Source organism: Arachis ipaensis, chromosome B1, assembly GCF_059453495.1.
Source record: "Arachis ipaensis isolate K30076 ecotype BB chromosome B1, ASM5945349v1, whole genome shotgun sequence".
NCBI lineage: Eukaryota > Viridiplantae > Streptophyta > Magnoliopsida > Fabales > Fabaceae > Arachis > Arachis ipaensis.
This window is the reverse complement of record NC_142436.1, coordinates 16102018-16123645: the sequence shown is the minus strand read 5'-3', so window position 1 is coordinate 16123645 and position 21628 is coordinate 16102018. Positions and strand designations below refer to the sequence as shown.

Sequence of the window (21628 nt, the reverse complement as noted above, 5' to 3'; positions counted from 1 at the left end):
TTTTACCTTTGAAAAGAAAAAAAGGAGAAAAAATCTTTCCTTTTCAATTCATTTTTGTTTGTTTTTATCCATTTAAAAATAAAAAAAATATTTAAACACATTTTCAGAACATAATCTAAATATTTAATGAGACAAAACTATTTACAAAAAAAATATTTATTTATCAAAAAATATAAAATACATAAAAAAATCATGTATGTGATCCAACTAGCGAAGATTTTTGTGATATTCAATACTAATGCTCTATCAAGAACCTGTTGCATAATGTCTACATCGATAGTGATACTTCACTCGATTAGATTAGAGTACCTGATACTCCATATTTCTCTGAATTCTATAAAGGAATTGTCTATGGTGGGGAAAGTATATTGAAGAGCTTGAAAGACCAATCTAAAATATTTTATTTGTGTGGTTGTTATTCATTCCTTATCCAACTATTATAATTTGCTTTAATAATTTATGAAAATGACAAATTAAAATTATACCCCAATTTTAAATACTTCACTAGTGATCCTTTCTCATGTTCTAAACTTATTGTTTTCTTTCTCCATGGCCGTCTCTCTCATATGCTCACCAACAATGGTAGACACCAATTGTCACGACCCAAAATGAGTCATGACCGGCGCTCAGGAAAATAATCCTATAGCAAGCCTAACATAGTCAAATATAAGTTCAATGAGCAAGTACAAATATTTTACAAGTTCTAAGATAAATAATTATATATTTTTAACAAAAAAAATTAAAATAACTAAGAATGGTTGGTCCTACCTGTGACATATGGAGCATATACTTCTAGGAATTCGACAAAGAATAGGTACTCATTGCAGACCGTTACTCTTGAATAGAAAGTCTCACACAGTCAAATATTTGTTCCTGAAAAATATTTTTAGGAAAACGGGGTGAGTTTTGCAACTCAGTGACCAGACAATACATCTATAATCAACATGAGACTATACAAACATTATCATCAAAGTAATTTTAATTAGAAAGTAATAGTTAGTAATAATAAGTGAATCAATAAGGGAGTTCTCATATTGAAATCAAATCAAAAGTCCACACTTGGGCGGCTCCACCTCTATGGGTAGCCCTTTCCTCTTGTGTGTCCTAATAGAATAACAGATCTAACGTGTGGCCTACACGTTAGGCTAGCAACACCCCTGCTAGCTGGAGTCTGAGTTAGATCCATCTAAGTTAACATCATAACCGCCGTTAACTACAGTTTTCTAATACGAGCCTCCCAAACCAATTCCAAACATATAATTTCAAATACAACAAATATTTGATCTTTCAAATATATATAGGGTATCGAATCAAATCAAATCAAATCAAATCAGATAATACTCTCTCATCTGAAATCTTTTTCAATCATACTTTTTCAATCATGAGAGATTTCAAATATATTTCACAATTTTTAAAATAAGTGAGTACCAACAAATACTTCAATGCTTCAAAAATGGATATTCAAGTAAAATCAAACATTTTAGAATAATGCAAAACTTTAAAATAATATATACAGTCTCATGTATAGTTCCAAAAGTATAAACTTCATAAAAAATGAGTTATTTAATTCTAATAAATCAATTATTTTAATCAATTCAAAATTGTTCATAGCAAATATAGCTATAATTCAAATATCATAATATATATATATATATATATATATATATATATATATATATATCAAAATAATTGTAGATACACAATCAAACAATTATAAATGTAAAGCCTACTCACAACGTAGTCCCAAGGGACCGAAGATACCAAACCCAGAGTGCCAAATTCAAGGTAAGAAGGATTGAAGTGGAATGGAAAGAATGAGCATAGAATTTGAACCGGAGTAGCGACAAGATAGAGCTGGCTATAGTTCTCGATTGTGGAAACTATCATCCAAACGCGTCGACGGAACCTTTCCTCTCAACCCGAAACTGCAGCAGCCACAACCTCAGCTCCAAATCACTTTCTCAGCAACCACAACGACTCGGACTTTAGGGAAATAAGTAGCAGCAGCACCGGTGGTGGTTCCGGCAACAACAGCGCCATACCCATTGACCAGAAACCCCGGCAGCGGCGGCGGCAGAAGAACGGCGACCTCAATGTGACTTCCCGGTGGCCAGAGGTGCAGTGACGCTTCCGACAGCGGCGAGCCACTCTAGCAACTCCTTGTGCAAGCTCTCTTCCTCCGGCAGCGACCCAGACGGCGGCGGTGAGCTCGTCGCAGCAGCTCCTCCGACAGCCAGCCCTCCAACATGACAACAACAACACAAAGGCTTCCCTCTCTCTCCTTGCGTTCGCCTCTTTCTCTCTCCTCCATCGTTGTTGATGACAGCGGCAACTGGCAGCAAGGTGTGGCGGGTTCGGCGGCTCAGTGGTGAGGGCAGTGGCAGGACACGCAGCGGCGGTCCTCTCTTCTCCCTCGCAGCACAGCTCTCCCTCCATTCTTCTCTTCTTTATTCATGTGATTTGTGTGTGTGTTGTGAGTGAAGAAGGGGGTTTGGGGAGGGTGATGGCTAGTGAAGACTGAGGGTTGAGAGAGAGTGTTTTTGTGTGATTAGGGTTAGGGAAAAAGAAAAGGAAGAGTGGCCCACAAATTTTTTTTTTGAGTTATTACATTCTTCCCTCCTTTAAAAATTTGGTCCCCGAATTTCAAACCAACTTACTATTTATATTGTCTTTTCGGCAGTACAAGTCACATCTATTTCATACAACTAGACCCTGATGCAAGAAATGATGCATTTAGGAATAAGGAAAGAAAACAACATTGAGACAACCTTATTCGAAAGAAGTATAACCACATCATGACACCATAAGTTTAATAATTTGCACAAATAGATAGCAAGAACAAGGCTAAAATCAAGCTATCTGAGCAAAGTTGCAGGAAAGAACTTAAGCACTTTAACTATACAATATTACATCCAGATACAAATTGAACCCAATGCATAAAGAAAAACATTTTGCAGATATTATGCAACGATCAAATGCTGTACATTTTCTTAATATTCACATATACAATGTAGCAAAAGGAATCGATATGAAGCACCATCAATCACAAAGAACAGATTGCATAATTAGATTGATATGAAAATTTTCACAAGCACACTATAAACTCTAATTGGAGTCCAAATAACATAGCCAAAAGTGTAAAACATATAGAGTAACACAAATTCCAACAATACACCCAAAACATAAAACAAAAATAAAAAAAAGCACAGTCATATGAGATTCCAAGAGTCCAAGTACAATTATGTGGTGGATAAGGATGAGAAAGGAGAGAGGCAAGGTGAAGAATTAAGCAGAATATACATGACCAAATTCCAGACTTAGAGACAAACATAACCAACACATCAAACCAAGCATGCAAGATATAGCCAGCAAAACATTTTCAAATCATATTATGCATATTAACCTTAAATGTCAAGTTATAAGAGATAGGAAGGTTGAACAGAAGGAAGGAATTTAATCGATCTACAAGGCTCTTTAAGGGCATTGTGAAAACAGCATATTAGTAGGAATAGTTTCGCTTACTCAAACATAGCATTGGCACTAGCCATCCTTCAGGTTAGCAATCGACAATTCCAAATAATAAACTAACAAATGTGCTACATATACACCAATTGATAAACAAACAGAATGCCATTAGTTGGGAAATAATACCACCAATCTAGCAAAGTTTTGAATTTCATTACTCAACCACCATTACAATGCAGCACACTCAAGGAGTAATAGAACCACAGATTTATGAAGCTCAAGAATATCGACCGGCGACAACATATTCCAATTAGTTGCAATCCTGAGAAACTTGAAACCAACAAAGTGATGTCTCAAAAAGGTCATACAACATAGGATCAGTTAAGCAGCATACTAATGAATCAATGTGACTGCCTCAAAAATTTGATCATGTTAAGAACTTTGCAAAGCCTATATATCTTTGGAAGAAAAATGGTTGATACAACAATTTAAAATAAATTGTACTTAGATCATGATGTGCAAATTTAAAGAATAATAGTACAACTGATATCAAACCCTTAACGTATGAAGAAATGTCAACCTAAGATGTGGGCTATGACCCAAGGCAAAGTACTAGTAGTAAAACAGTCGATTTTCAGAATTTCTAACAGACAATATTCAAAATACACTGTGATTGTTACCAAGGAAAAATTTGGCCAAAAAGGAATAACTTAACACAAAACCCTCAATGCAGAGACTCTTTAATCAATTAAAATCCTTATTGGGCAAACAAAGTAGAATCCGCGACATAGTTAGATAATCAACAAAATCAATGGGGTAATAGAAAATATTGATTCTGCAAATGAAACAAAATCAGAAAAAGAAAAATTCCCTTTATTTTTTTGAAACCATTAGTAAGAAGGAGTAACTTAATACAAAGCCAGCTACTAAATATCACCAGAATTCAAAACTACATAACAAAAACAACAATCCTATTAGCCAAGATGATCCAGCCAAAAGTACAACACTAATTTATCTCACTGCCTTTCACTATTAAAACAAATAAAAAAAAGTTCAACAGGCTGTAAAAGGACAAGCTGATAAATTTATTATACTAGAGCACATAGTCTGCAATCACACAATCACCAGAAGCATATAAAGCATCTGCACCCAATAAGCAATGATAGACCTGAATCAAACATCCATTCACAACTCAATTCGTTTCACAACCATCATTTGAGAAAATTATATAGTAACAAAAATAGTTTATTGACAAAAATATTTATGATGCTTGGCATTACTTAAAAGTTAAAAACCAAAGAAATCGTCGGTGTGTCACTACAAAGTAACACAACACAGCTTTCGAAATACGTACAAAAACATAATTGTAATTTCGTAAGGGCAAAGGCCATAGAGATAAATAAAAAGATGTACCACCACAACTAAAACCACAGGCTAGGAGCATTTTAAGGGGGAAAATGAAGAAACAAGCCAAATCCACAACAATTTGGGCAGAGCAAAATAAAAATTCATGAGTATGAATAATAGGCATAAAAAGATTTTGCATGTACAACAACAATTTAAACTAGAGAAAAGGGAAGAAAAAAAACATAATTAGACACAGCATGTGAACAGATAAGCTAAACCCACAATAAAGTAAAGCAAAATGAACATTCATCGGAAAATTAAAAAAAAAATGTGCCACTCTAAAAATAGAAACACGATAATCCTATATATAAAAGAAACAGTCACATAACACAGATTATATGATAAGCACAATACTTGATAGTTTTGACATGTTAAAAATTAATTAGGTTTAAAAAAAACAGTGTAGAAAAAGAAAAATAAACAAGGCAAGGTCATTAAACATTTTTACTGAGAATGTGAATGCAATACTAAACATTTTTTACATAAATCTTATAGTGCTGACTAGAGTAACTAACTCTTACGTAAAGCATCATATAATGGACTACCAATGAGATAATATTGAGTAAAAGTTAGAACAACATGCTGAAAGAGTTGGAATAACTTTTCTAGTCAATAAAATAATTAATTTTGAAGGAAAAAATTCAGATGCTCAAGTGTGTCACAAAAGTATTGTACATATCACAAGTTCATCATGACAAACTTTAATTTGAAATTATCAAGCCCTCATCGTATTAAAGAAATCAAAACATTTATTAATCCGCCATATATAACTACAAATCAGGCATATAATCTCCAACAACAACACAAGCAATTAAGAGTGTTTATTACCCCCGTTCAATAGAAATTTTTACAAGATAACAACCAAGATTCACCTAGTTACAGTCACATCAGTCACCAATTCAGTAACAAATAATAAGATTAACTCCTATACAGCAGCAACAACCAATAACTTTATAGATCTCTAAAAAATAATTAACCAAAATCATTTACTTGTTAATTACTGTAATAATCACTAATCAAATGACATGAATCAGCAAACAAGTATCTAATCAGTGGCTAACACTCATAGGCAAGCTACAATTTATCACATTTAAAATAATCATCAAATACTTCATAATCACCATGATCAGTCCACAAGCTCAGCAAATAAGTCTATAAAATTAGAAATCACATATAATCTAAGAGACGTATTTACTTAATAACATATAAACAACAAGATTCTACCTGAGTGAAGCTCAAATGTGTTTTTCATACGACCAGTTATACTAAGTATAGAACTTTAGCACTCAATTTGGTTAACATCCAAATGTTAATATCAACTATGGAAATTTCAATGATCTTGGACAAAGACAAAACTTTCTCAAAGAAACTCATGCTGTGGATTTAGTGTCTTTAAAATCAATTATCTATCATCCGTATTATAGTTAGCAAACTTATTTAACATTTGTTTAACTAGAAACTAAATAAACACACATTTCAAACGGATCATAGCAATTAAAGATCAAACAGAACCTAAAACAATTTAATAATTTAATGTCTTAAAGTAGATAAAAGTGGGGCTAAATATCAATTCATATTATGTACCATTACTCAAAACATTCTATTTCTATGAAAAAAATTCACAAACTTTAAATCTATTAGAGAATAAGTCGAGATTGGGTACAAAGGGAAGTAAAAGAGTCGCAAGAAGCGGCAGGAAAGGAAAAGGGTAGCAAGAAGCGGCTGGAAAGGAAAAGAGTGACAAGAAGCGGCAGAGGTCATATGATAACAACCAGATGACAACAACGACATAAAGGACAAGAATGACAATCCTATAGGCCTCTGATAGTGCCACAATTCGTACAAATAGGCGCGCTTCTATTTATAGAATTGTGATCCTACCATAGGACACTTGCTCCATATTACACAGATTAAACCTAAGCTCTGATACCACTCTGTCACGACCCAAAATGAGTCATGACCGGCGCTCAGGAAAATAATCCTATAGCAAGCCTAACATAGTCAAATATAAGTTCAATAAGCAAGTACAAATATTTTACAAGTTCTAAGATAAATAATTATATATTTTTAACAAAAAAAATTAAAATAACTAAGAATGGTTGGTCCTGTCTGTGACATATGGAGCATATACTTCTAGGAATTTGACAAAGAATAAGTACTCATTGCAGACCGTTACTCTTGAATAGAAAGTCTCACACAGTCAAATATTTGTTCCTGAAAAATATTTTTAGGAAAACAGGGTGAGTTTTGTAACTCAGTGACCAGACAATACATCTATAATCAACATGAGATTATACAAACATTATCATCAAAGTAATTTTAATTAGAAAGTAATAGTTAGTAATAATAAGTGAATCAATAAGGGAGTTCTCATACAAAAATCAAATCAAAAGTCCACACCTGGGCGGCTCCACCTCTATGGGTAGCCCTTTCCTCTTGTGTGTCCTAACAGAATAACAGATCTAACGTGTGGCCTACACGTTAGGCTAGCAACACCCCTGCTAGCTGGAGTCTGAGTTAGATCCATCTAAGTTAACATCATAACCGCCGTTAACTACAGTTTTCTAATACGAGCCTCCCAAACCAATTCCAAACATATAATTTCAAATACAACAAATATTTGATCTTTCAAATATATATAGGGTATCGAATCAAATCAAATCAAATCAAATCAGATAATACTCTCTCATCTGAAATCTTTTTCAATCATACTTTTTCAATCATGAGAGATTTCAAATATATTTCACAATTTTTAAAATAAGTGAGTACCAACAAATACTTCAATGCTTCAAAAACGGATATTCAAGTAAAATCAAACATTTTAGAATAATGCAAAACTTTAAAAAAATATATACAGTCTCATGTATAGTTCCAAAAGTATAAACTTCATAAAAAATGAGTTATTTAATTCTAATAAATCAATTATTTTAATCAATTCAAAATCGTTCATAGCAAATATAGCTATAATTCAAATATCATAATAGATATATATATCAAAATAATTGTAGATACACAATCAAACAATTATAAATGTAAAGCCTACTCACAACGTAGTCCCAAGGGACCGAAGATACCAAACCCAGAGTGCCAAATTCAAGGTAAGAAGGATTGAAGTGGAATGGAAAGAATGAGCATAGAATTTGAACCGGAGTAGTGACAAGATAGAGCTGGCTATAGTTCTCGATTGTGGAAACTATAATCCAAACGCGTCGACGGAACCTTTCCTCTCAACCCGAAACTGCAGCAGCCACAACCTCAGCTCCAAATCACTTTCTCAGCAATCACAACGACTCGGACTTTAGGGAAACAAGTAGCGGCAGCACCGGTGGTGGTTCCGGCAACAACAGCGCCATACCCATTGACCAGAAACCCCGGCAGCGGCGGCGGCAGAAGAACGGCAACCTCAATGTGACTTCCCGGTGGCCAGAGGTGTAGTGACGCTTCCGGCAGCGGCGAGCCACTCTAGCAACTCCTTGTGCAAGCTCTCTTTCTCCGGCAGCGACCCAGACGGCGGCGGTGAGCTCGTCGCAGCAGCTCCTCCGACAGCCAGCCCTCCAACACGATAACAACAACACAAAGGCTTCCCTCTCTCTCCTTGCGTTCGCCTCTTTCTCTCTCCTCCATCGTTGTTGATGATGACGGCAACTGGCAGCAAGGTGTGGCGGTTCGGCGGCTCAGTGGGGAGGGCAGTGGCAGGACACGCAGCGGCGGTCCTCTCTTCTCCCTCGCAGCGCAGCTCTCCCTCCATTCTTCTCTTCTTTATTCATGTGATTTGTGTGTGTGTTGTGAGTAAGGAAGGGGGTTTGGGGAGGGTGACGGCTAGTGAAGACTGAGGGTTGAGAGAGAGTGTTTTTGTGTGATTAGGGTTAGGGAAAAAGAAAAGGAAGAGTGGCCCACAATTTTTTTTTTTTGAGTTATTACACCAATCAAACCTTATATTATGAAAAATAAATAAATTCAAATATGCAGATATGTGTATGTTGCATTATGAGTTACATGTTACAGTACATTAGTGCTCTTCCCACTCCCCCTTCTCCCTCCCCCTCTCCCTCTCCTTTCCCTTTTCTCTCCCTTTCTTTTTAATAACTTTTAAAAACTGTTTAATGAAATTGGATTATTATTATTGAAGAGTTTCAAATAAAGAATCTATGAGATCTGAGGAGAAAATTTTAAATTTTAAAGTAAAGGTTAGATATCCATTCAATTCAAAACCTTTGCATGTTGACGTTTTAATTTGTTCACTCTCCACCTAAGGTAGAAGAAGGAGAAAGAAAGGGTGGCGTTGAGGAAAGAGTAACTAAAAAAAGAAAAAAATTATTGTTAGCCGACTCAGGAAAAGGACAATTCGTCGGCGAATATGGAGTCGGGTTCACGATGGCAGTAGAAAAATTGAAGTAAAAAAAATTGAAGGTGTCGTTTTCTGGACGGTCCAATAGAGAACTTCTCAAGGTGTTGTCATTTTTCTCATTGAAATTTGGAGAAGTCAAAGAAATTGTGATGAAGAAATCTTTGTCAACAGTACTGCCGTGAACGACAGCGTCGAAGCACAGTCATGAAGTGCAATGGTGGTTGGATGGGTTCTTTTGATAAAAATTTATATTTATGAGAGAGCCCAAAAAATTTATCTATTTCATTATGTATCCTGGTCCTTTAAGGACCAAAATATTCTTTCACCATTCTAGAAAGCTCATTCTATAAATTCTTGTTATAGAATTTGTGTTCAATTTGTAGCTCCACACTGCCTTTTATATTGTAGTTGTTAGGATCTTCTGACTTAAAAGGCATCAAATCTTCTCGAATATAGTATCAGGATTCAATGTCAAATAATAGCTTAGAACTTGCAAGTAACTAAAAAAGTGGTCGTGTGGTGTCAATATATACCGTAATGAAAGAATCTACACATAGTTGCCTTTTTGGACGAACATCGTCTTTTCATTGTTGTCACTATCAGAACCAATTTGGATCCATTCATCGTCTGAGTCATAATCTTCTAAAAACCTATCACCATCGGGTTTGATCACTGGGAGTATAGAACGAAATCTTGTGACACTAGTTTCAGTTTCTTCGCCTTCAGATTTCGTCGCAGAATTTAGAGAAACTGACATCAGGATGAAGAATTATCACCGATGTTCACCAACTCAATGTAAAACTCTAATTTGTTGGGTCATAATTTTTTTTTATGACAATCAAATATAACACACTTATTCATCGTCCTTCAACTAGAACAAATTTTAAGTTCGATCAAAAAATGCAACCACTACATATGCATAATTATGGAATCAATGCAGCCAAAATATAGACCATTATCTTTACGTTTAGTGATTGTATTTGGATAAACAACAACAACAATAACTATATTCTCATTAATTATTTTTTAAACTTGTATTTGTGTTAGAAAATACTAAAATATAAAATAAATGATTAAAAAATACTAGTCATCTAATATTTATAGATAACTTGTTTTAGTTGTGTTTTTTATTTCGTAGTGAGATGGCTTTTTCTTTCTTAATTTTGCTATTAGAGTGTGCGGAATTAAAGTAGAAAAGTTTGTATTATTTATTTTGCTCTCATTGACAGTGCAATTGAGATTTAAGAATTGGTATTGCTTTTTTTGTAGCCTATAATTATAAAGTGAAAAAGTCTAGGAGCCAGCAATTTTGTTAAATTCTGGTCAGCATATAACTAGCAAAGAAAAATGAGTCATTGGATGAAAGTTCACACTAATCTCACACCATTAAAATCATCATTGATGGCTATTTAATGACTACAAATCACAAAAATTATTGGCCCTAACATTCCTCAAACTACACAAAACCTTAAGTATTTGTAAAAGCATTCCTCTAAGTAGTTTTATGAGACAATTTTGCTGTCATAACCAACGAAAATAAGACTGACCGCAAAATTGTCGTAAACTACACAAAACCTTAAGTATTTGTAATTTTGTATTTCATCTAAACTGAAAAATAAATATTTTTTATTTATTTAAAAAAACAGCCTTGCACTCCTTCTATACAATTTTACACGGGAAATTACCCATCTGAAACTTTTAATTTGATCAGTTCGTTCCCATACCTTACGTTCAGCCAATTTGGCTTGTGGGGGTGGGCCATTTTTCTGTGCGAAATAAATTAAAATATAATAAAATAAAATAAGTCTATACCTATACTACTTGTCATAAAATTAAGAAAAGAAAAAAGTGAAAGGAGGACATGTATGTTACGTTCCAGTTAACAGGTCAACCCCCTTGACGCCACAGAACATAGAGCATGAATTTAAACTTGAAAGAACCTTCTCAGAACAACACCTCAATTTGCTCTGCTCGCCATGCTTCTCTTATGCAACAATTTCATTTTATTATTTTCTTGTTAATTTCACTGTTAGCTAAACAACTCTCTCTTCTTTCTCTATATGAATATTCGAAACTCTATTTATTACAATATATATCCATCTCATCAACCTGGATCTTCAAGTTTTTCGGTGAATTACTACTACTTATCATCCCACTTATAGCGTCATTAATGTCAACCTTGAAGCTATGCACATGTTGTTATTGGTATGGTTACCTTTACAAGTTACAAACCATATGTTCAAATTTTCATTTTGACTTTTTTCTTTTATGGAACAAACTTAAGGCTTTTATAGCTTTTTTCACCTGGCTTGTTGGGCATTTATTGAGATAGATGGCTCCCCAACTGCATCAATTACAAGCCTTTAATTTCTCAATTAATCCTTCAACCTCATGCTCGGAAACATACTTATATTGTTTTCTTTCTAATTTCTTAAAAGAAGCTCAAAGCTTCTACCTATGAGGATGTCTCTTTTTTTTTTTTTTTTGAAAGAAAGAAAGAACTCAATATTTATAGTAGAGCTTATTACAATTGTGCAGGGTATGAATCTATCTATCTATCTAACCATTTTTTTATTTGCAGAAGGGTGATATTATTGATTAAAGATTCCCACATACCCCAATTTGAAGTTTCATAAAGAAATGTTTCATTCCCATACAAAGCTTTCTATTCTCCTCCTTCTCACAACAATCTTGGTGTTGTTCAACACAACAAGAGGCAAGAACCACAATAACTGCAACCGTAGTTGCGGAGAATATTCCTTGCCGTACCCTTTTGGTTTCTCTGATGATTGCGAAATCAAACTTAACTGCACCACCACCAACAGAAACAAGAGAGTCCAAATTGGAAATCTACAAGTCCAGAACGTAACATCTGAAAGCATATTCATCACTCTCCCGGCCGAATGCAACCGGGGAAAGGATTTTATAGAACCCCTCTTCGGAGAAAACTATGGTCCAACATGGAACAACAGCTTCCTCGTACAAGGCTGTGAACACGAGCTTGGAGGCTGCAATATCCCAATAGCTAGTTTCATTGGGAGCCAGACTGAGATTAAAGGGTGTGATAGAAGAACTGAAAACATTAGTTGCTTCACAAAACCGCGGCATCAAAAGGAACGTGCCGATGTTGTGAGCGTTACGGATTGGCGAGGAATTGGGTGCAGGTCGTTGTTTTCTGCTTTTGCTTTTGATAAGAGTAAAGAGGTATCGCTGCAGTTTCAGGTGGTTGAGTTGGGGTGGTGGCTTCAAGGGTCGTGTGGGATTTGTTCTGAGAATGCGAATTGTGATAAGGTCAATGTTGGAGCAAGTAAGAACGGGTTCAGGTGCCACTGCCATGACGGTTTCAGAGGAGATGGCTTCAACAACGGTACCGGTTGCCAGAAAGGTCAGTCCACTCAATTTGTTTTTTAATGAATTTTTTTTTATAATTGTAAATAAAAAAGGGGTCGGAATCAATAAATTTTGTAATTTACAGACATTAATTAGTTATTGCATTTAATAATGTGAAATTATTCATTTTTTTTATTGTTAAATATTGGCTAAATTTTAATAAAAGTATTAGTTCTTTAAATTTTTTCTTATAAATATTCAAAAATTATTATGCCGTTGTTTTCATATAAAATTAATAGTTAAAAATAATGAAATAATTTAATTAAAATATTATTAATTATTAATTTTATATGAAGATAATTACATGTAAATTTTTATCAAAATAAATTAAAGTAATAAACATTATTCATTATTCTAAAAATTAGATTTTGCGACGCACATCCTGATAAATTGTTTTATCGAAATTCTGGCTTTTTAATAATAATAATAATAATAATAATAATAATAATGATGATTAATGGATTTCAATGATGACGAGGTGGTTTTTGGCAACTGGTTGGTGCTTTATCCTCTGGCCTACCATGCAGGAACACTTCAATTTTGAATTTTTCTTTTTCAAATTTTTTTCTTAACTTTTAGTTTTGGTTGGGGAATAAAAATTAGTGTGTGCTTTATATGCTCCATAATGGCGAGCTTTGATTTTTTTTTTTTTTTTTTCTGAAAGGAAGAGAGGGGTGGGACGTTTGATATATAAAAAAGAAAACTTAAGCATAAGATTCAATTTTTTTATTTTTATTTTTTATTTTTCAGTGGAATGGAACCACCGAATAATCATGGCTACTTTCTGTGTGCCAGTGCGGCGATTATTTATTTAGAAACAAATTGAAGCTAATTGGGGTCTTACCCTGGATTTTGCAGAGATTATGGAACCAAAAGCAACTGCTTGTTGCTTCTTTGTTTAATACGATCCTTCTTTTGAATGGTAACTTGCCAAAGAAAGACTTCTTCAAAAGTCAACATGTATTTTGTTCCTTTCCATTATTTATATATCACCATTAGGTATAGCACATGTCTTGTTGGATGGATTTGATCTTTTTCCTTTAACTTTCATTTAATTATTAGTAGTCAGCCTCAAAAGTGGAGAAATTATTGATAAACAACATTCACCAAAATTATCTTTATATGTGATTTAGTTTATACATACAATTAATCTTTAATTAAAGGTTAATTTTGGAAGATAAATTCAGTATAAATTATATGTTACCCTTCGTTTTATTATGAGTAATTATATGGGGGAGAAGTTAGGGATAAACTGGTTCACCATTTCACCGACACATGTTTATCATTTTATTTATTTATTTATTATGGTTGACAAATTGACTGTGGCATGAGTTATTCGAAAATTAAAAATCAAGTAAAATATGCTTTGACTCAATCAACAAAGAACTTGAAGATACTGCAGATCCAGTTGCACATAAGGTGGCAGATGTGGGATATGAACTCCCTGACTTTTTTGTTCAGATATGAATAAAATATAATGATAGATAATGATTAATATGTACACATTTTTTAATGTGCGTTGAATACAAAACTATAAGACGTGTAAAACTCAGCCGCATCATATAGTGACCTATGCTATGTTCTAACTACTTGATTTACTTGAATAAGTGAACTCTAGGTTTTAAAATATGTTTGTTCACATTTCTAATTCTGTGTATTGTTTTCTCATCAGTTTCTTATTGCAAGGGCTCAAGATTGAAGTTTGGAAGATGCGGGGAAGGAATCAAAATTGGTGTCCTTAGTGGAGGTAGAAACTCACTAGCCTTCTGCTATATATAATGTTGAACATACCTAAGCAACAGTAAATAGACAAAAATGCACATAAAATAATTTAAAATGAATATAAATTTGTAAATATTAAAGTACATGAGAAAGTTTAGGACCAGCAGATTTTGTGGTTTTTAGCCATCAATTAGTCATCAATGATGTTTTTAATGGTGTGAGATTACATCTAATGGTGTAGAATCATTCAATTTTCTTTTGATAGTTAAGTGTTGGTCAGAATTTAACAAAAATGCTGACCCTCTAGCACTCCTCTTTTTTGTCTATTAAAAATAATTTTGAAGTGTATTTTAATATTTACAATTATTTTATGTATACTTTCATCCATTCTAACTTGTTCATGTGTACTTTTATTCATTTACAGTCTAAAGTAGTAAAGTACACTTAGACGGGGGTGTAAGTGAATTACATAATTGCGATATTGACTTGGATTCATATAACTACATGCCAATTTGAGTTTCTAAACAATTATGTACAAAGAACCATTCTAAAGTTGAATTTGGATTTTCTACCATCACGGCATCAACATAGGAACTGAAAAAATAAAGGGAGAAGGAATCACTAATAATTGGAAGTCATAGTGGATTGCAATTTTCTCCTGATCTTGTTTACAAAGTCACACACTCTCTCTCTTTCGAAAAATATTTTCATTATCAAAGATTTTAACCAATTCTGCGTGATTCTTTCTGTGATCACAGTTGGTGTCTTCCTGGTTGCAGCTGTGTCTCTGGTATGTTACTTCACCAGGCGCCGCGCCAATTGGCTGCGAAAACAAGTTCGAGCAAAGCATATATTACAAGAAGCTGCAGGCAACAACAGTGTCCCTTTCTACCCTTACAAGGAAATAGAAAGAGCCACAGATTTTTTCTCTGACAAAAACAGGTTGGGAACTGGGGCTTTTGGTACAGTTTATGCTGGAAACCTTCACAATGATGAGTGGGTTGCTATAAAAAAGATCAAATACAGGGACACCAATAGTATTGACCAAGTAATGAATGAGATCAAGTTACTATCTTCGGTGAGTCATCCAAATTTAGTCCGCCTCCTCGGCTGCTGCGTAGAGGAAGGAGAACAGATACTTGTTTACGAGTACATGCCGAATGGAACTCTATCACAACATTTGCAGAGGGAGAGGGGTGGAGTACTTTCTTGGACAGTAAGGCTCACAATTGCAACTGAAACCGCCAACGCCATTGCATATCTCCACTCTGCAATAGATCCTCCAATTTATCACAGAGACATCAAATCCAGTAACATACTCTTGGACTATAACTTCCAATCAAAAGTTGCAGACTTTGGCCTTTCCAGGATTGGCATGACAGAAACCTCTCATATCTCGACAGCGCCGCAGGGGACACCTGGCTATGTTGACCCTCAATACCATCAGAATTTCCATCTTTCTGATAAAAGCGATGTGTATAGCTTTGGAGTGGTTCTTGTTGAGATAATAACTGCCATGAAAGTGGTTGATTTCGCAAGGGCTCGTAGCGAGATTAATTTGGCTGCACTTGCTGTTGATAGGATTAGGCGTGGATTGGTAGATGAGATCATTGATCCCTACCTTGAACCACATAGAGATGCTTGGACTCTCTACTCTGTTCACAAGGTAGCCGAGCTTGCGTTTCGATGCCTGGCTTTTCATAGCGACATGAGGCCAACCATGATGGAAGTTGCCGAGGAGCTAGAACACATCAGACGAAGCGGTTGGACGACTATGGAAGAAACCATCTACATGGCTTCACCGGCCGTGTCCGCCTGTTCGTCGCCTCGAAACAGAAGCCAGAAATCAATGAATAGTGTCCATTTTGAGAGAGGGGGACAAGAGAGTGAGGCATTTAGTGTTGTTCCATTGGAAGAGGTAAGGGAGAGTTCCCCTGTTTCTGTGCATGTTGCTTGGTTAAGTGGACCTAGCTCACCCTCAACTAATAGCTTGTTGGGAAATGTAGTTCAGTGAAAGTAGTTAATAGTTGTGTTCTCTTTGCAGTTGTGGGATATAGCCCATTTTTTTTGTGTGATTTCGATTAGGATCTTGGTTTCCTTTCCTCTCTGAATTGTGCTAACGATATCCAATGAAATTCTTCAATTTTCCGATACTAAGCAAACTTTGAATAGTTATTGTGTGCAATCTTTATTAGAAAATAGAAATATCCAAATCCAAGCCCTTTGATCTTTCTTTGTATTTTCACTGCTCTTGAATAGAAAATTGTTAGATAAGATAGTCGGTTTTGCTATATTGTTGGTTTGAACACTTCTCTGATGTCTTAATGACGTGTCACTTGCTTCTAAGGTATTGAATTAAAAACTTCACATCTTCTAAGGTGGGTTGATCATTGTCTTTTTTAATCGTTGTCTTTTAATTTGAACTTTTAACTTGCGGATCACAAGACAAATAAAATTAATTTATTATAAAATAACAGATTAAGTCAATATTAGTATGAATTTTACATCACTATTATTTTTTAAAAGTTTGTACCTTTTAAGTAATATAAAGAATAGCAAATTTTGTTCTCATATATCCTAAGACTAACTATAATAGACTAACTACTAAAATAATTGTTAAGACTGAGATATCATGTATATACATATCTAGTCTAGATGGTTTTCTTGGATACAAACATTTGCCCCAACAATTCGGCATTTCGGTTGAGGAAATTATGTTCATGATACAGTACACTTGTGATGAACATGAATGCCAGCATACAAGAGAAATGAACTGCCTCTTCAGAAGCAGTTTCTTAGTAACAATAACAATGTATTTTACCAGGGAAATTTAGCCATGACTTCTAGGATCAACAACTTGGTGCACCTTTCTTGCTTCAGCACTCGAATATTGTCCCATAACACGAGCATGTGGCACTGAATTTTCGCCACGAGCAAGCGCGTCAACATTTTCGAGCAGGTACTTCCTTGGGAGCCTCCCTACCACATTCCCCTCCTCATTTCCATCTTTGTCAAGGAAGGCAAAATGTGGAATACCCTCAACACCAAACTCATCAAGCTCTTGCTCCCATTTGGTATTATCCACATTCAACATAACAAAATTCACTTGATCCCTGATGCCAAGGTTCTAAGTCAATAATAGGTATACATGAAAAATTACGAGCTGAACAATTTTATGAAATTACGCAATGTAGCTATTTTTACTGACGAACTAGCAAAACAATAAAAGTGCTCAACATCAATAAAACTTATTACTTGTATTGCTGCTCTACTTTGTACACATCTGGAGCTAATTCCCGGCATACTTCACACCAATCTGCATAAAACTCCACTACAGTGGGCTTTCCATTGGACAGTGCCTGATACCCAACAAAGTATAAATAATACAAGAAAATTTGTTTGTATATATATGAGTACAGAAAGTTCATTGGCAGCTGCAAACTTTTACAAAGTTTCTAATTTATCTTGTTATGTATTCTTGAGAAAATTACTATTTTGGTTCCTAAAAGACAGTTAAATAGGTGACTTCAGTCTATACTCTATAATATATCCATGTTCTGTTCAAAACAAGTAAAAATTTATGTGAATCCCCATGTGCACATTTGGAACGAGTTAAAATAAAAACTGAATTGAATTATAAATCAAGCTTAGTGTTAATCATGTAAATGAAAAGGGAAGTGAATTGATCTCTAAATCCATGGCATTTAGCCATTTAAGTGTTTTCAAATTCAAATAATTTTTCCCCACACTTAAACACTCCCTATTATTGAGAGACTAAATTGGCCTTCTTCACTGTAACTAGAAATTAAACTTATGATCATTTTTTCAAGGAATAACTCAAACAAGATTGGTGTCACATTGTTAGTAGTCATTACCCATCTCTCAAGAAATAAATTGATGTCAATTAAACTTTAACTTTTATTCTTTTTATTGCTGGAATTAGAAGACAAATAGTCTATAATGGAGATCAAACCTCTTCATAGGGCAATGCAAGGGCAGTGAGATCCTTCAAGGAAACACCAAAATCCAACCTTGAAGACAAGAAAAGACCCCAAGCAGCTAAAATAGAAACAATTGCTATCTTCCTGTTAGTATCTTTGTTCGGTAATTCAGGAAGGCCAGGAGGGGAAGAAGAAGAAGAAGGAGCAGCAGCATCTTTGGGGGAACTCGTTCCCTTACTATTGCTTGGCTCAACAACCAACCTTTCCTAACAACAAAATTTTAAAGGGTATTCTATTATTTTCTTTTTGATAAATAGCAAAGGTTTCAACAGCAAGCGTTAAATTGGTCGCTAGACCTTAGTATTGGTCGCGGACATTAAAATAGTCAAATCTCAATTATATCAATTATGTTTCTGAGATTGACAAAACTGCTTCATGTTAGTACCATAGTAACATGAATTCATCGACTAGGTAGCATACTGCGTACCAATTCGTGCATACACTAAATCATATGCGTACCGGAACGTCATATGTATATTTTCCAGATAAAATATCATATGGTCCATGTAACTATGGTTAGTACTTCAGCCCAAGTGATTCATTTAGCTGTTAGGATTAACATACTGCACGTAATTGGTACGATTAGAATACTGAATGCTATTTTAATGCACGTGACCAATCTCAGAGATCACTGTGGGTATTTAACTCAACAAACAAAGTTGCGCAGGGAGTACCTAGTGTACTGAAGTTCATAATAATAAATAGATAAACAAATAATAGTAAAAATAATGAATACCTTTGTAGAGGTGTCGTCGAGGTTTGGATTTGTTTGGCAAGCTAAGGTTATGAATTTCCGGGTTCTCTTGAGACGTTGCTGAGGATTTGCAATGATTCGAGGAGGTTGAGGGATTTGAGGGGATGGTCCAAACCTGTTGAGGCTGATGGGCCTTGGGCAGAAGCAAGCCATTGAGGGAGAAAGACAAAATAAATCCTCTTGTTGCTTTTGGCAGGTTACTAGGCTCCAAGGAAGCAGGGAAGCACGAGGTAGAGACCACCTGCAAGCAACTACTACTGGTGGTAGTAGCGTATAAGGAAGGTGAATTTGACTGAAAATCTATTTCTACCAAGGTTGAGAGAACCTAACCAGTCAGTGAACCGATCAAGTGACTGGTTCAATAATTTAATGGTCCAACAGGATCAAACCGTGGTTAAACCGATTTAATTAAATATAAATAAAATTATTAAAAATGCAATATATAATTTCAAATATTTAAATTCACTGGTTTATATACTAATAAAATTCCATACTTCACAATTTCATCTAATAACTTATCTAAAATTTATAATTAAAAGTTCATAAAAAGTACAAACATGACAAACACACTAACTCAGAAAACAGAAAACACACTAAACTAGCCCATGAATCATGATGCATATAGTCCTTTTGTATTTGGAAAACAAACATTGAAAAGTCATCCTAATCTTCATTGTGTTTGACTTCTGTTCCTATAACTACGCATAAACTTAAACCCAATGTCAAATTTTGAAAAAAAAAATGAATCTGAAGAAAAATAAACAGATACTTGGTGAAGCATCACTTCCCAAGAATCATGATGCGTGTAATCTTAAGCTAGCCCTGAGAACAATTTCAAGGAAGGATTTAAACCCCCTGTTAACTCAGAAAACACACTAAACTCAGAAAAATTAACAACAATGAACAATAACTAGTTCAGAAAACAATAACTCAGAACAAAATCAACAATCAATATTACATCAGAAAATTAACATTAACTCAGAAGTCAGAACAAAATTAACATTAACTAAGAAGCAGTAGAGGCATACCAATGGTGAGAGAGAGTGAGCTCGGAGAGAGAGAACTTGAAGAGAGAGAGAGAGACGCGGAGGAGAGAACGAAGGTGACGGCGAGGAGAAGACGGCTGGGCGCAAGCAGAGACGTTCGCGGTGAGAGAGAGTGAGCTCGGAGAGAGTGAGCGCTTGAAGACAGAGAGATTCCGAGGAGAGAACGAACCACCGCTACGCTGAGAAGAGGACTGCGACGGAGAAACGAAGAGCGCCGGCGGGAAAATGGACGACAGGAGCGATGTGAGAGACGGGAGAAAACAAAGGACCCCGTGGATTCTGTGCACGTGAGCGACGCCGAGAGGAGAAGGTGGAGGCTCGGTTGAGGCTAGGCCGACGGCGACGACACCCTCCGGCAGATAGAGAGTAGCTCGGCGATGAAGAAGGTGGGGCCGTGGGGCGTGGGGTTGAGTGGTACGGTTTAGGTCTCTATTCTCTGGTGTGTGGGGGAGATAGGTGAGAGACTGAGAAGTGAGAAGTAAGAACTGAGAATGAATGGGTGAGAGACCGAGCGGCGTGGAACCGTGGGCTTTTTAAATTTTTTTTGTTAATAAAACGACGGCGTTTTGGCATATACCGGACAATCCGAAAACGAACCAGTTCACACGGTTCGATAGTTAACTTCTGGTTTGATAGTTTTAAAAATAACTTTTTTGAGTTTTTGATTTATAAAAAGTAGTAGTATTAATCTTTGGTATAAGTTTTAAAATCAAATTGTAACTTTTTAAGAAGCTATTTAGGAGTTTATAAAAAAGTTAAAAAAATGACTTCTTTCATAATATTATTATTTTTTATCACATTTTTATAAAATAAGTACTTTTAAAACTAAAAATCTAAACATAAAATAATTTATTTATAAGTTATTTTTAAAATAATCATTTATTGTTTAAGTTATTTTTAGAAAAGAGTTTAATTAAGCTATTTACTCAAACTGAGCTTAAATCACTCCAAGAATTGATTCTCGATTAAATGGTTAAATTGGTTTTTAAATGATCATTTATTTTTTAGGGCAAAAAACCCAAATATACCAAGGAGAGGTCCAAATTACCAAAATCAGCCAAACCTGAAATGCATACCTGAATCAACCAGGACGAATTATTATATAATTCGAATTATCTCCATGCAACAAATGAACGTAATTCGAATCAATATGATTCGAATTATAGATATCCAAAAAAGCATGTAATTCGAAGCAATACGTTTCGAATTAAGATAACCTATTTCGAATTTAGTTAATTCGAATTACTAGGAGAAGTTCACTGTAGAGAGGTTCGAATCTAATTGATTCGAATTAGGGTTAAAACGGATTTCCATAGTAATTCGAATCAAGTTGATTCGAATTACAACTGTTTCGGCTATAAAAGGAGTTCGAACCAAGTTCATTCGAATCAGTTTCTCTTTCTCTAACCCCACCAAATCCCAGAGAAAACGACCAACCTTTCGTACGAGTAAGAGCAGAGCGCCTTTTTTTGTCGATGGGGGACGATCCGGGAAG

The 21628-nt window shown here is 34.9% G+C and overlaps 3 protein-coding genes and 1 pseudogene across 6 annotated transcripts; 1 reads left to right on the top strand and 3 right to left on the bottom strand.

The window, feature by feature from the left end:
* Window positions 1-1953: 1953 nt before the first annotated feature.
* On the bottom strand, window positions 1954-2436 carry LOC148575816 (uncharacterized). Its single transcript, XM_088502179.1, has one exon. The coding sequence runs from the start codon at window positions 2434-2436 to the stop codon at window positions 1954-1956; it is 483 nt and encodes a 160-aa protein (XP_088358305.1).
* Window positions 2437-8138: 5702 nt separating this feature from the next.
* LOC148575815 (uncharacterized) lies at window positions 8139-8620 on the bottom strand (annotated as a pseudogene).
* A 2436-nt stretch (window positions 8621-11056) lies between these two features.
* On the top strand, window positions 11057-16503 carry LOC107626155 (wall-associated receptor kinase-like 14). 3 transcript variants are annotated; one of them, XM_016328956.3, is made up of 4 exons: window positions 11057-11425; window positions 11802-12605; window positions 14283-14357; window positions 15091-16503. In XM_016328956.3, exons 2-4 carry the CDS (start codon window positions 11861-11863, stop codon window positions 16344-16346), a joined length of 2076 nt encoding a protein of 691 aa, XP_016184442.1. In that variant the 5' UTR covers window positions 11057-11425; window positions 11802-11860; the 3' UTR covers window positions 16347-16503. The 3 variants fall into 3 exon arrangements, with proteins under 3 accessions (XP_016184442.1, XP_016184458.1, XP_088357260.1); XM_016328972.3 differs by having other exon boundaries at window positions 11059-11425; window positions 11805-12605; XM_088501134.1 differs by lacking the exon at window positions 11057-11425 and adding an exon at window positions 11578-11685 and having other exon boundaries at window positions 11739-12605.
* Window positions 16504-16942: 439 nt separating this feature from the next.
* HCF164 (Thioredoxin superfamily protein) lies at window positions 16943-20659 on the bottom strand. 2 transcript variants are annotated; one of them, XM_016328941.3, is made up of 5 exons: window positions 20116-20659; window positions 19070-19344; window positions 18306-18539; window positions 17588-17691; window positions 16943-17445 (listed from the first exon to the last, which is right to left on the bottom strand). In XM_016328941.3, exons 2-5 carry the CDS (start codon window positions 19238-19240, stop codon window positions 17163-17165), a joined length of 792 nt encoding a protein of 263 aa, XP_016184427.1. In that variant the 5' UTR covers window positions 19241-19344; window positions 20116-20659; the 3' UTR covers window positions 16943-17162. The 2 variants fall into 2 exon arrangements, with proteins under 2 accessions (XP_016184427.1, XP_016184434.1); XM_016328948.3 differs by having other exon boundaries at window positions 19070-19341.
* Between the last annotated feature and the right edge of the window lie 969 nt (window positions 20660-21628).

What these genes read in the sequence shown, in the direction of transcription:
- LOC148575816 (XM_088502179.1), bottom strand. Translation starts at nt 2,436, where the DNA reads ATGGAGGGAGAGCTGTGCTGCGAGGGAGAAGAGAGGACCGCCGCTGCG.
- LOC107626155 (XM_016328956.3), top strand. Translation starts at nt 11,861, where the DNA reads ATGTTTCATTCCCATACAAAGCTTTCTATTCTCCTCCTTCTCACAACA. An exon ending in CGGTACCGGTTGCCAGAAAG is followed by an intron (nt 12,606 to 14,282) that starts GTCAGTCCACTC and finishes TTTTCTCATCAG; the next exon opens with TTTCTTATTGCAAGGGCTCA. An exon ending in AATTGGTGTCCTTAGTGGAG is followed by an intron (nt 14,358 to 15,090) that starts GTAGAAACTCAC and finishes CTGTGATCACAG; the next exon opens with TTGGTGTCTTCCTGGTTGCA.
- HCF164 (XM_016328941.3), bottom strand. Translation starts at nt 19,240, where the DNA reads ATGGCTTGCTTCTGCCCAAGGCCCATCAGCCTCAACAGGTTTGGACCA. An exon ending in TCGACGACACCTCTACAAAG is followed by an intron (nt 18,540 to 19,069) that starts GTATTCATTATT and finishes TTTTGTTGTTAG; the next exon opens with GAAAGGTTGGTTGTTGAGCC. An exon ending in TTGCATTGCCCTATGAAGAG is followed by an intron (nt 17,692 to 18,305) that starts GTTTGATCTCCA and finishes GTTGGGTATCAG; the next exon opens with GCACTGTCCAATGGAAAGCC.